The 13,697-nt window shown below is 50.6% G+C and overlaps 1 protein-coding gene across 1 annotated transcript in view; it reads right to left on the reverse strand.

Moving 5' to 3' along the window:
- The window catches only part of Ttc7a (tetratricopeptide repeat domain 7A), a 108,358-nt gene that overhangs the window by 58,806 nt on the left and 35,855 nt on the right, over positions 1 to 13,697 (reverse strand). Inside the window, exons 6-8 of the mRNA XM_036170431.1 lie at positions 7,875 to 7,953; positions 7,015 to 7,172; positions 6,420 to 6,483 (exon numbers count right to left, since the gene is read on the reverse strand). Of these exons, the coding sequence (XP_036026324.1) occupies positions 6,420 to 6,483; positions 7,015 to 7,172; positions 7,875 to 7,953 (301 nt within the window). The remainder of the gene's footprint in view (positions 1 to 6,419; positions 6,484 to 7,014; positions 7,173 to 7,874; positions 7,954 to 13,697) is intronic.

Below are 13,697 nucleotides of genomic sequence, written 5' to 3' on the forward strand. Positions count from 1 at the left end.
CCAGAGGTGTCCCTATTCCCCACCTTTCTCCTTATGGTCATTCTCCCAGGGTAACCAGGCACACGCCAATCATCTAACAGTTCCACACCTCACCAGGACCCACTGATCTTTGGACAAATGTCCCTGAGACAAAAACAGGCATCCTCTTTTCCTCAGGCAGGCCCAACTCTTGTTGGGGCATCCTCCCTAGGTGCAGGCCTTGCATTACCTTCTCTGGAAGGGAATTCTCACATCCATCAACTTATCTGGCCCATGAACCCCAACGTCAGTGAAACAAGTATAACCTTCTGGGGAGGGCTCTGAGCCCCTGGAGATGGACATCCAGAACCAGTCCAGGCCCTGCGGCTTTCCTGCATACCAGGTCAATTTTCCCGACAGTTCTCAATCCTGCTGGATATAGCTCAGCTCTGAAGAGCCCCATCCTCCACGTAATCCTGGACCTAGATAGACCTGGACCATCTAAGGGGGGTGGGGGTGGAACACTTTCTAAGGGGCATCTGACCATTCCCACGCTTTCTTGCCTATGCTCATTCTATTTTACAGAAGATTGAGGGAGGCTGAGGGGGACCAGTAAATGGACCGACACACAGAGGGCAGAGACCCCACTGAATCCAGACACCCTGGTTTCACCCTGGCTGCTTCCCTGATTCCAGGTTTCGCTGGGAACATCCGGTAGTCTCGAACTGGCTTTGCGAATGGAGGAACCAAAGCAAAATGCACACAGGGTCTCCCCCGTGAAGTCTCGGCTGCTGTCTCTTTGCAAAGAACAGGTTCCTAGAGCAAGATGCCCAAAGCCCTGAGATTTTAGAATCAGCTTCTCCATCAAGCAAGAGAGCTTCAGGTCCTGCTGACACCCCAATAGTCACCCCAGAAAGAAGGACCTAGGGAGCATCCGTGCCCACTGATGCTCCCCTCCCTGGACAACACCATGGTGTGCGGCTCCTGCTGGTGTCCCCCACTGGCAGACACGATCACCACCAGCTCTTGAGCTGCCGGTCCAGAGAGCCAAGAGCTTCCGTGCTCTGTGACAGGCTTCATCTACCCAGAGACGCAGTTCCTGTGGCAGATGTCACAGTCTTCCTGTCACGGGTACTGAACCGCGGGCTCTGAGCTGGCAGCCTTCTGTAGAGCGAGACCTTGTGTCGGAGCAGAGTGGGCGGCAAAGCTAGGAGCCGTGTGTCTCATCGCTGAGTCCCGAGTGGAAGCATGCCTAGGAAGCCCTTTCCTTTAAGACGACGGACTAATAACCTCAATCTCCCAACTCGATTAAAACCTACGTATTTTCAAAGGCAACTAAGTCAGAATCAAGCCTCCCCTGCCCCCAGGACAAAAAACATGCATTGAACAAACCAAAGAGACAGCTTTGTGTTCATTTTCTTATTTAATCCACCCAAACTCCTTCCACGGAGACCTTATTAACTCCATCTTACAGATGAGAAAACAGGTTCAGAGAGAGAAGACTCCAGCTCTGTTGTGAGTGACAAGTACAAGATCCACATAGCTAGGTGCCTGCTACTGAGTACATCATGGAACTAGTTTGTTAAGGTGCAGGAACCCCCAGCCCCTGACACTTGCTCCATATCAGGCCTCTGTACCTTTCCAGTTCTGAGAGGCCACACCAACAATGAATTCTTTCCCAGCTCAACAAAAAAAGGATCAAAGATTTAGCTGACTTCTGTACTCCCTGCACTACGTGGGAGTGCACTAGAGATCAGCACTTCGGACTGTTTCATTATTTTATAGCTGGTGCTGAGCATGGTCCAGCACAGCAAAGCTGCTCAATAAGATTAAGTGATAAACAGTGTTGAGTGTGGGAATCGATTATTGGAAAGATGGTGGGTGAGTAGATGGACAGATGGGTGGGCAAATAGATGCATTGCACGGATGAGTGTGGGTAGACTGGTAGATGTATAGATACAAGTGAGTGGAATTTGACATGCTCTTTTAGCCCAACAGTTAAAAAAGTAGGTCCAAAACACAAATCTGAACCAGTTATAAATCAAATCCCTTATGTTACTGGGAACACTGGTGGATTTCTGTTTATCTCTTGGGAGACATGCATGGTTCCATCATCTGACCACACAGGTTAGCACATAACAAAAGCCATATCCTGGACCAGACATGCACGTGGACCCCATGCAATTATTCTGAGTGCCCAACCATAAAAGTGGGCTACAGCATTCAGAAACCCACAGTTACCCTCTGCCGGATGGCTGCTCTGGACATCCTGGAGGTGAGGAGTGATGGTGACCATGACCGTGGCTGGCACTGCAGGAGTGGCTGCAAAGTCACAGCTGAGGCTGCCAGCGGCCGCTCTAGGGGTTTCTCTACAAGCCTGTCATCTGCAACTAAAACAAGCCAGCAGTAGAGATGGGAAAAAGCCCTCAGGCGCACAGAGGCCATGCTAAAAGTTCATGGAACCTTAGGATGAACTGAGGGGTCAAAGCAGGAGCTGACAGTTCAGTTCATCTTCTGGCTAATCACCAGTGCAGCTGGAGGAGTCAGCAAGAGACAGGGTTTCTCTGAGTAACAGCACTGGCTGTCCTGGAACTAGCTCTGTAGACCAGGCTGGCCTTGAACTCACAGAGATCTGACTGCCTCTGCCTCCCGAGTGCTGGGACTAAAGGCGTGCACCACTGCCTTGCAATATTGACTGATGTTGATTCCCAGGCCCCCCATGGTGGACAGAGAGAAATGACTTCCCTCTGACCTCTGTAATTATGCTATGACGTGTACATGCCCACATATACAAAAATAAAATAAGTTAATTAATAAAAAGAATGTGCTGGGCATGGTAGTGCATGCTTTTAATCCCAGCACACAGGAGGCAGAGACAGGTGGATTTCTGTGAGCTCAATGCCTGCCTTGGTCTCCATTGTGAGTTCCAAGCCAGCTGTGGTGGTTTGAATAAAATTGGTCCCATAGGCCCATGGGGGGTGAGGCACTATCAGGAGGTGTGGCCGTGTTGTGGGTGTGGCCTTGTTGGAGGAGGCGTGGCCTTATTGGAGGAGGCGTGGCCTTGTTGGAGGAGGCGTGTCACTAGGGGATGGGCTCTGAGGTCTCAGAGGCTCCAGCCTGGGCAGTGTGTCAGGGTTACTTCCTGCTGCCTGAGGAATCACCTCCCCAAATCCCTCATTTCCAAATGTCTGATGCAGTTGCTGTGGGAAACAAACCAGCCAATTCGAGCAGGTACCTCCTCCTAGCAACCATGTAAGCCAAACCATGCAGCCTCTTTACCTAGCATGCTACAAGGCATTTCTCAGGGCTGTACTTGACTAGCCAGCATGGAGCTCTGCGTCTCCTGGACAAGTCAGCAGGCTACGCTCAAGGCAAAAAGGAAGAGCTGCTTGGAGAAAGGTCTACATTCAGGAAAACTGCAGGATCCAGTGTGGGCCACAGACTAGCAACAGGCCATTCTCTGCTTTGAGACTTAGGGCAGCTACAGGTATCTGGGCCAGTGGTGTTGATAACCTTAAAGGAGAGCCACCTGAGCTCTGGCCCCTGCTCTGATCCAGAAGAAGCCACCAGGGTGGGGGTGGGGGTGGGGTGGGGGTGGGAAGTATGTGACAAGAGCAACTAAAGACAGAAGAGAAAGGGCTAGTGGGGTGTAGTGGCACATGGCTTTAATCCTAGCACTTCAGAGGCAGAGGCTGATGTCTTGTGAGTTCAAGACCAGCCTGGTCTACATAGTGAGTTCCAGGGCAGCCAGGGCTATATAGTGAGACCTTGTCCTGCACACACACACACACACACACACACACACACACACACACACACACGCAGAAATTCCAGGTTCCAGCTCATCATCTCAGGGAATGTATAGCCCCAGGAGCATGAGGGAACTGGTCCTATCACATACACAGCCAGGAACAGAGACTAGGGAACACATACATGCCTGTCAGCGCTCAGTTCCTCCATCTCACAGTCCTGAATCCCTGCCCAGGAAATGACGTCACCCCACAATGAGCGGGTCTTCCCACCTCCACTAATATAATCAAGACAATCCCCCACAAACAGTCCCACAGGCCAGTCTGATCTGGACATTGTCTCATTGAGATCCCCTCCCAGGTGACCCTAGATTGCATCAAGTTGGGCAAACCAACCGTCTCACTCTCTTCTGAGGAGACAGACAACAGCGACCCTGGCCCAGCCCTATTAACAGACTCTCCCAAGATGTCACGCATTTTATTTCCAAAATTACCTCATCAGTACATTTATGGATGACAGAATAAGGAACAGAGGCAGAGCCATGACTGACATCCAGGAGCCTGGGGTCTGGGTCTTGTAGAAACTAGATAGTGAGATCAGTGTGGCTCATATCATGAAAACAAAGCTGATTGTTATGTGACCTTGACTAAGAGACATACACACCTTGGGACCCTTCCCTTACTTTCTCTTCTGTAAAATGGGGACACACTAGCATTAATCTGACCTGAATGAAACTATCAGCATTCCTGTATTCTCCTCCTTCTTTTGGAGACAGGTTCTCAGGTAGCCCACACTAGTTCCAAATCTCCTTTTTTTTTTTTTTTCCAAACTGAGAATGACCTTGAACTTCTGATCCCCCCTGCCCCTCTTGAACCCACCTTCTGGGTGCTGAGATTATAGACAAAAAGCAGGTTTCACATCACGCTGGGGACAACCCAGGGCTTTGTACATACTAGACAAGTGCTCTACCCCCAGAGCGGCATCCCCAGCCCTGATATGTATTTTCGTGAGCCATAAATAATTGAAAATAGGGAATTTCATATGATTCAACATATGAAATGTTTACCCAGTGAGGTAGCCCCCTTGGCCCCTAGCAGGCACACAAGGGTGACATTTGCCCATGTCTTCAGAGACAGGTGGTATAGTCTCACAGGAGGTATAAGTGATGCCATGACCAGATGGAGGGGCTCCAAGAGTTCTACAGCAAGACTGTAAAACTCAAAACTGAGATTCAGTCTGTGCTCAGAGGAAGGAGCCATTGCCAGTTCCCCAAAGAACAAATCTGACTCTCCAAATCTGGCTCCACCCCAAGCAACACTTACCCACTGCACAAGCATGCACTCAGCGTGGCTTTAATGACAAATGCCTGCTCAGCTGGTACCCTGGTTCCAAATGCCCTTTACACGGTAATGTTCAGATCTAGAACTGCCTGGCCTGGCCTCATTCATGTCTGCTAACCAGGAGACCTGTGCAACCACAGGGAACCCACCCAAGTGCCCTGGACAAGCCCTAGCATGATCCACACAGACACCCAAAGAAACACTCTTTTGTGATCACTGAACGGCCCAGCTCAGGGCCTCTCGCTTTCTTAACCTCTACTTCTCAGATGCAACATCTAAGAGACCTGTTTCTCGGCTGCCAGTCCCAGCTCCGCAGCACCAATGGACTCCAGAGCTGAAGGACTTGGGCCCAGCTGTACGGACATAACCCCTTAGTCCTTGCTTCTACAATCCACATTCCTCCTTCCTTGAGCTTCCCTTGGTGCAAGAGGTCCATCCTTCATCTCACACCTCCAGGGCTACCTGGCCACGCCATGCTCTCCTCCGAGGAGCCTCCACAGTACTCTGAAGACACTGCCTACTACTGTGGTCACCATGGACACGTATGCATGCACACTCTCACATACTCATCTGCCCAGGGTACGGGAGATGGGTCCCCACTGCCTTATTTTTCCATAGTGTGCAAACACAGATAGCCTGGATACCAGAATCATTCACTACTTCACGACCACCACCCCTGACCAAAATGTGAGCGCCATGAGGTCAGGGGCCTGGCTCCATTGTGCTTGCTGCCACGTGTCTGGCTTCTAGAACAGGACCAGGCACAGATAATCAATAGCTGCTGCGAGATGATGAATTCTCCCCAAACTTACCTCTTGAGTTGTCACCATCTTAGGAAGAGGAAAATGGGACACAGAAGGATTGAATGCTTTGTCCCCGGCTCTCAGCTAATGAGTACAGCGCTGGAGCCCCAATCCAGGTCTTGTGCCTCCAAAATGCATACCCCTTCAGCTCCTTCTCTGTTCTCTTACATCAGTCACAGCACCTAGCTGCTCAACGCACACCACTGACTTGTTTGTGATAATCAATTTTTGTAATCCCAGAAGGGGATTTCACATGCACTCAGTCCCTACCCACCTGGGACATTGGGTCTCTCATTGTAACCCAGCATAGCTAGCGTGGCCAAACTCAAGGCTGATGAGTCAGACTTGCATGGTGTGTGTGTGTGTGTGTGTGTGTGTGTGTGTGTGTGTGTGTGTGTGTGTGTAAGGAGGGAGGTGGGGAGTAAGGGGGGGAACAAGCAGGACCAAGAAGCTCACACCTTCAGGGCATCCCTGGGAGGCAGAGCTTGACTAGGCCATGGATGCCCTGCATCTATCCCAGCACCCTCCACAACCCCAATCCCTGGGGTCAATGGTACCTGGGGCTTACCATGGACTCACTGATGAGCAGCAGTAGGAGTGCCTCCTCTATGTTGTCCTTTGGGCAGTAGAGGCTGGAAAACACAGCAGCATTCCTGGCTGCAGGCCCAGCCCACACCGACAGCACCGCTGGCCCCCAAGCAGTCCCTATGCCCCGAGTCAACATCAGCCTGGTAAGGTGAACCTTCTCCTGCATAATTCACAGGCACCGAATACCATGCACAGCTCTTAACTAGCCCCAGACTTCTGAACCTGAAAGGCTGCTGCCATCCTGCAGAAGAAATGGCCCATCCATCCCCAGGCTGAGGCGAGGCACGGGGAGAAAGCAAGAGGCCCTGCCTGGGACTACAGACTCCACCATCAACTGGCACATCAGAGAGAAGGGTGGGCTGGGAAGACAGGCAACCTCCAAATGTGTGGCTTCCGGGAGCCATGAAGAACTCTCCCCCAACCCCACCAGAGACCATCTTTCCTTAGTCTCTGAGATGTCTGCCTGGGCAGGGAGAAGAAGTCTGGGGAAGCAGGGTGCAGTGAAGAGCCAGCAGCAGGGAATGGAGCCTGTAGAGATAGTGAGAGCAGCGTGGTACCACAGGGCAGGCACTCACTTGTCTCCCTCATAGAGGTGAGGTTTCCGGAGGGTCTGGGTGATGAAGGAGTTCTCCTCCTTGCTCATGAACTCAGGCAGAGGCTGGGACAAAGGGCTCCAGTAGCATTCCTCACTCAGGGAATGCAGCAGAACCCCAGCCAGGTGCTTGGCCGCCACCTGACAGAGACAGAGAAACTCGGGCTGGGGTCAAACTTCTTCAGCCTGCCTATGTGACCCTGGTTCCCAACTAGCAGACCTGCCCACTGCATGCTGTGCTGGGCCCGGAGATTCCTCAGGCATCGAAGCTTATCACCCCTCCCCCGGATGACCTTGCATAGCTCTACCCCATTTCTTTTCTTCTCTCCTTCTGGCTCTACAAGTGAGGACACTGAAGTCCCTTCCAGGCAGGAGAAGGCAGGAGGCCACAGGTACAGGAGGCTCCCTACCAGACGTGTTCTAGACACTGACAGTCTGACCCAAAATTCTAGTGAGAGACACAGCCGTGGCTCTGATTTTGGAGGAGCAAAGGTCTAAGAACACAGACCTGAGTTGAGACATGAAAGGAGAGGCAATGACATTTATTAAGGTCATGAAGAAATGAGCAATGCCACACATCATTAGGATGGGATGGCAGTAGATTTCAACTCTGCTCTAATGCTAGGAGTCATCTTCAGTGCCCTGATGAAGAAGATGAGATGAACAGGCTTGCTGGGAAAGCATTCTGGGATCAATTAGCAATGTCTGCTGAGAGCAGAGGAGGGTGAGCACAGGTATGCATGCGACATCTCTAGGTCAGGGACCTCTTGCTAGGGCTTGTGTTGTCTCCCACCCAAATCGACCTCTGCATAAACCAGCCACGGCTCCAGTCAGTCCCATTACCACTTTGAAGTTCTGCGTTGCTTTGGTCTCCACAGTCCTCAGAATCTCCCGGAGCTCCCTCATGCCTTTCACGATGTTCCTGGAAGAGGATAGCAAAAGTGGGATCATGGCTCACCCAGCTCCACAGACCCCTCCTAACCCAGCACCTACCACGTGGCCTGTCTGCTTGGGTTTTCTTTGAACACCTTCAATCAGTGAGTGAAAAGCCAGAGCTGTGACTCCAGGACCCTCAAGGCTGCAGCTGGTAACCAGGAAACACACTGCTGCCCTACCCCCACCCCCCAGCTCCTCAGTCTCCAGGGGCTTTGCAGCCTGGGAACTACATAGGACAAGATTGTGCAGATCAAGTCCTTGGCCTTCAGGGAAGCTCTAGAAGCTACAAGCTCCCAGGGTTCTGAATGCAGAGCATTGCTTGTAAGCCCGAGAATGTAGACACCTGGAGGAAGGTCAGGCGGAACTTCCCCGGACCTGCCCAGTTCAGAGAAGAAATGGACAGAAAGCTCAGCCTCCTGATCCCTCTCTCCTGTGTCAGGGAAGCAAGCCTTACCTCTGTGGCCCACGGTCTCACCTGCAAAATATGGGCTTATGCTCAGCTCAGTGTCTCCACACTCCTTGTTGGCATGCTACATTCTCAGATTTTACTACTAGTCCATCACCATCATGATTATAGTATTATAATTATTAATACAATATTATAAATATTAATATAATAATTATAGTATTACTTTGGCTTACATCTTCTTTTTACTTAGTAGATATCTCACTTTTATTTAAAAACACTTGAAATCATGGCTTTTTTGTGCTAGCTGGTTTTTGTTTTTGTGTTGTTTTTTTTCCAAAATATAGTAAGTGCAGAAGTATTTTTAAGCACAGAAGTAATTTTTCAAGCTAGTGTGTGTACTACTTACTTCCACTGTGCTTATTGCTAAAGGTACTCGTCCTACACGCTAGGAAATGATGGGTCACACCAGAGCTATTCAAAGCTCAGTCAGTCCCTGGACCAGCAGCACCCATATCCCAGGAACTTCAGCTCCCAAGAACTTGTCTGAAGGGTCTGGAGAGACGGCTCAGTGGTTAAACACACTTTCTGTTCTAGCAGAGGACCTAGGTTCGGTTCCCAGCACCCACAGGTGGCTCACAACCATCCATAACTCCAGTTCCAGGGTTACCTGACCCTTCTTCAGACCTCCATAGGTTAACATTGAGTATACATACATGCAGGCGAAACACTTAAAATACACATAAAAATAAATGAGTCTAAAGAAATTTAAAAGAGAAAGAGAGAAATGCAAGTCCTATGCCATTCCACCCCACCCTACTCCACAAGAAAACTCAGGAACCATCCTGAAGAGGACACAGAAAGACCGTAAGAGCCAGAGGTCAGGGAGGACCAGGCCGAGGCAGCATTATCTAGATACGACTGGACTTGTGCGCTGTGGTTGCCAGCGGGCAGATCAAACCAGTCAACATTCTATCCTGGATGGGGGAGGAGCCCATGCGCCCCCCCCCCCCAGCTGAGGAGTTATTGACCGGATGGTTTCTGAGGGAGAGTCAGTTAGTTGTCTTTAAGGGTGTGGCTCTGGTTAGGCTCCACACCAGGAGTATATATTCAATGCCAATTGGACTCGGTGGATTATAAAAGAAAGAAAAGGACATGGAGTGTGGAGCAGGATAGGGAGGAGGTGGATCCAGGAGGAGTTAGAGGGAGGAGGAGGGGAGTAAGACCAAAAGTCACTGTATGCAGGTATGAAATTCTCAAACAATTAGTAAAAATGTTATATTTACAAAAAAAAAAAAAAAAAAGACATGTAAGTTCTGAGGCCCCATTCCAATCTGTAATGGGGAAGTCAGGTGGGAACCTGGCTTTGATCAAACCAGGAGGTACTCAAGTTTGAGACCCACTGGCTCAGATGGCCCCGGTGTCCTCCTAATCAGAGAAGCCGGGTTTCAGAAGAGGCAACCGGACATGGAAACACCACACTCCTGGGAATACGAGGTGGTCTCTGTATGTCTCCCTGGCAGTGGGAGGAGTCCTCATGTCTGCACAGAGCTCTTGGGAAAGTGATAAGGCACGCCCAAGCACACCATCGCATGCAGCAAGCACGCGGTAGAGGGGTCACCCCGAATTCTTCTCTTTTCTCCTAACTGGGATTCTAAAGGCTTTGTGACTGACATTGTAACTTGCATTAGACATTACATGGGGCTCAAGAGTAATAATAATCTCTAGCAGAAGGCAGAAGTGCTTGAGGGACAGGTCCTGGTCTCATAGTCATCCCCCCTCCCCCAGCAGGAAGAACAGATTCCCAGTAGATGGCCCAAGGCCATCATAAAGAGGGAAGAAAATGACAGATACAGGGCTCCCAAGAAAGAGGAGATAACCATCCTGACAGTTGAGTCGACAGGCTGAGGCAGGCTGGTCCCCTGGGCTGTCTAGAGCCTTGTGGCCCAGAGGAGACAGGCCACTCCTGGGGCCGTGGGTGATTTTCCACTCTACGGGCGACCTGCCAGCCTCTTCCCTAGCAGCCTGGCCCAAACCGCTACGAGGCTGGAGCCAAGAGAGTCTCATGCCTCTTCTTCCTCTGCTGCAGGAGGGACTGTCCTCTCTGTCACTCCAAAGACTCTTCACACCCCCAGAGCAGCAGAGAGGCCTCTCCTGGAGGCCGGGGAGGGGACCCCGATGTCCAGGCACTGACCACCCCAGTACACATTCAAAGATCTAGTACTGCATTCTAACACGATCCTGTATTCCAAAGCTTTCTGTTTGTTTGTTTTTAATAATTTTCAGATCTATAAGGGATCTGGGCATCTGAATAAGCTCCCAGGAATTCCTTTGCAGAGTAAATCATCACCCTCAGGCATGTTTTGAGTAAATCTCAATTTTTACTGACTGCCCTTAAAGAAACAATCCACACGAGAGGTTCCAGTGGCCATGACCACACAGAGAGAGTTGGGCTAACCTAGGTTGCCTGGCTCTGCCATGCGTGCTGAGAATGCCCCGTCTCAGCTTGCCCCTCTTAAGAAATGCCTAAATGGGGGTTCTCAAACGGCCCAGATGGCCACAGCCTGAGCAATCCTGGCCTAACCTGCAGCTGCCTGTGCCAGATGGAGCTGGGGCTTTCCTCAGCCATTTCTGGCTGCCCTGTGAGAAACCAGCTTGAAAGATCTCTTTGTTCTGATCTCTCCCGCTGACCTTTCTGAGCCAAGCTGCCCACTTTTAACAATATCCAAACAGAGTCTCAAATAAACCTTGGCCCACAAACGGGCTACACGGGGAGAAGCCAGGAAGCCATTTATTCCAACTACAGTCAAGTCCAATTGGCCAAGAGGCGGAGCGGAGGGGTGTGTAGAACAGCTCAGCTACAGTGGACTCCAGGTGGAAGGTGTAGGCCAGCAAGCCCCTCTGCCCCCTCAGCCCTCTGCGGTGCTCATTTTCCAAAGCCCTTGACCATGTTCAGGCTCCACAGTTTTTTACAAGACTACATCATGCCAGTCTAAACAGAACATGTGACTCAATGTCCTTAAGAGATGACCACTGGGACCAGTGGTGGCGCACACCTTTAATCCCAGTACTCGGGAGGCAGAGGCAGGTGGATCTCTGTGAGTTCGAGGCCACCCTGGTTTACAGAGTGAGTGCCAGGCAAGCTAAGTCTACACAGAGAAAACTGTCTCAAATTAATTAATTAATTATTGTTTTTTTAAAAAAGGAAAAGAAATTACCATTGCAACACATGCTGTAACTCAGTGGCAGAGCACTTGCTAAGCATGTAAGCAGCCCTGGAATCCATTCCAACACCATCAAATATAACTAATGTAATAAAATACTCCACCCTAACCCCTTCTAATGGGGAACCAAAGCCTGGAAGGTGCTTGTCTTTCTGGGCATTAACTTGTCCAAGGCCATCGGCAGACACAGCACTTTCAGCTCTGAGACCCTGGAGGAAGACAACATCTGTCTTCCCACCTATATACTCACTCTTTCCTCTCCTGGCCTTTTGAGCTCCAGAACTCCTGGGACTCAGTTCACTGTATCACTACAAAGAGCCTTCTACATGCTAAACACGTGGTCAGCTGCCCTTTTTGCAACTGGCAGCCAATAAGTCACTGTGGCGTAAACGAAGAGAGACTGAGCGAATGAACAGCTTCCCCCATGGCCTTGCGTATAAGGCATCCACCGTTAGTTAAACTAACCGTTCCTGATTCCCAGGGAATCGTCAAAAGGGTTCTGCACACAGTAGGTACTTAATGATGAGGGTGTTGATTTGAAATAAAATGATAAATTAGAACTTTTGGAGAAGGTACTGGTACATACAGCCCTAACTCTTAAGTCCCGATTTGAGGGCTGGCCCTATACACGAGAGATTTCCAGGCAAGTACCCGGAAGAGTATGACAAGGGGCAGACCCCAGCCACTGAGGACAAGGTCAGGTGAAGGTCAATGGTTACCCAAGCTGTTCATTTTCACCAAAGACCCAAGTCATCTGCTGCAAAGACAAACAATTTCCACCTTCCAAGTCAGGCTGGGCATGGAAGACAGAAGGTGTCAGGCACGGAGTTCACCCAGGCAGGGAGCTTTCTTTTCCAACGAGCTGGGGAGGGCTGTGGAAGTGGGCACGGACAACAAAGAAGAGATGGGAGAGGTCTCTGCCCCAGACACAGCACGGGCTTTGGTGTTGAGCCTTTCAGGTCCCTGAAACCTGATAACAACCCTGTCCCCCTCCGCCACCAGGCCCTGAAGATACATGTATGCACACGGCTGCTGAGAACAAGACATTACTGCCAATAATCTAAAGTGGCCCCTTGCTTTCAGATTAGCACCTGGCAGACAAGGTAGAGCAAATTGGGGGGAGGGGATTGATTGTTTGATTGATTCCAGGACTAAAGGAGCCACCTAGCCAGGGGCGGAGTAAGGTGACTGCCTCAGAAAACACGCCTTTCTCTCTTGGTTGGGGTGTGGTGTAAGGCACACATTGCTTTAGTCATTAAAACAATGCATTATAAAGAATAAGCATAAGCACACAGCCCCCCCTGGCTCAAACTCACCCTAACCCTGAGCAGATAATGGGTTCTGCCAGCTCTAGGCAGAAGGAAGGGGAAATACCAACTCAAAGAGAAATGGCCCTTTGCCCACGGTGCGTGAAGGAGTAGCGTTGGTTCCAGTTCCTGTTCTTGGCAGGCACCTGGGGCCCTCAGTCCTGTCGTGGTCAGAGCACTGACCGGGAGGGACACCAGCTTTCTTGGCTCACAGTCCTCTGCTGCCTCACCCCCGAAGCTGCTCCATGCAGACCCAAGCTCCTTCCTGAGCCTCCTTTACAGGCAGGATTCTGGGTCCAGCTGGCCATCAGTGCCCTCCTCCAGTGTTCAGAAAGGTGCCTCCTCCAGGAGGCCCAGCTGCACAGAACTGCCTGAGGCCGGACTACAACTGGAATCCATGCCTGCCCTCTAGTGGCTGAGGCTAGGAAGTGAAGGGCCCCAGCTTCCAGGCCCCCACCCTGTTCTCAGGGCCTTTTTAGATTAGGGCTTTCTAATTTAGCTCAGTTAGTTAGGAGCAATATCACCATAACACAAAGGTCAGGAGTCACTTGGAGGAATTAGCTGCCAAATAAACAGGGCAAGGCCCCTGGAAAAAGTGAATGTCACTCAGACACATGAGTAACTAACTGGGCACGGGTCTCAGACTTAGCCAGAATGAAAGAGGCCTAGGCTTCTGGAGGCTCGGAATAAGAAACTGTGGGGATCAAGTGAATGACACCCACTGTGTGCAGTGGACAAGATCAGTTTCGGGAATAATATCAAGTCTTTGGCTGGACAGGAGCAGACTCTGCTG

The sequence above is a fragment of the Onychomys torridus genome, chromosome 21 (genome assembly GCF_903995425.1).
Source record: "Onychomys torridus chromosome 21, mOncTor1.1, whole genome shotgun sequence".
In the NCBI taxonomy this organism is placed as follows: Eukaryota; Metazoa; Chordata; class Mammalia; order Rodentia; family Cricetidae; genus Onychomys; species Onychomys torridus.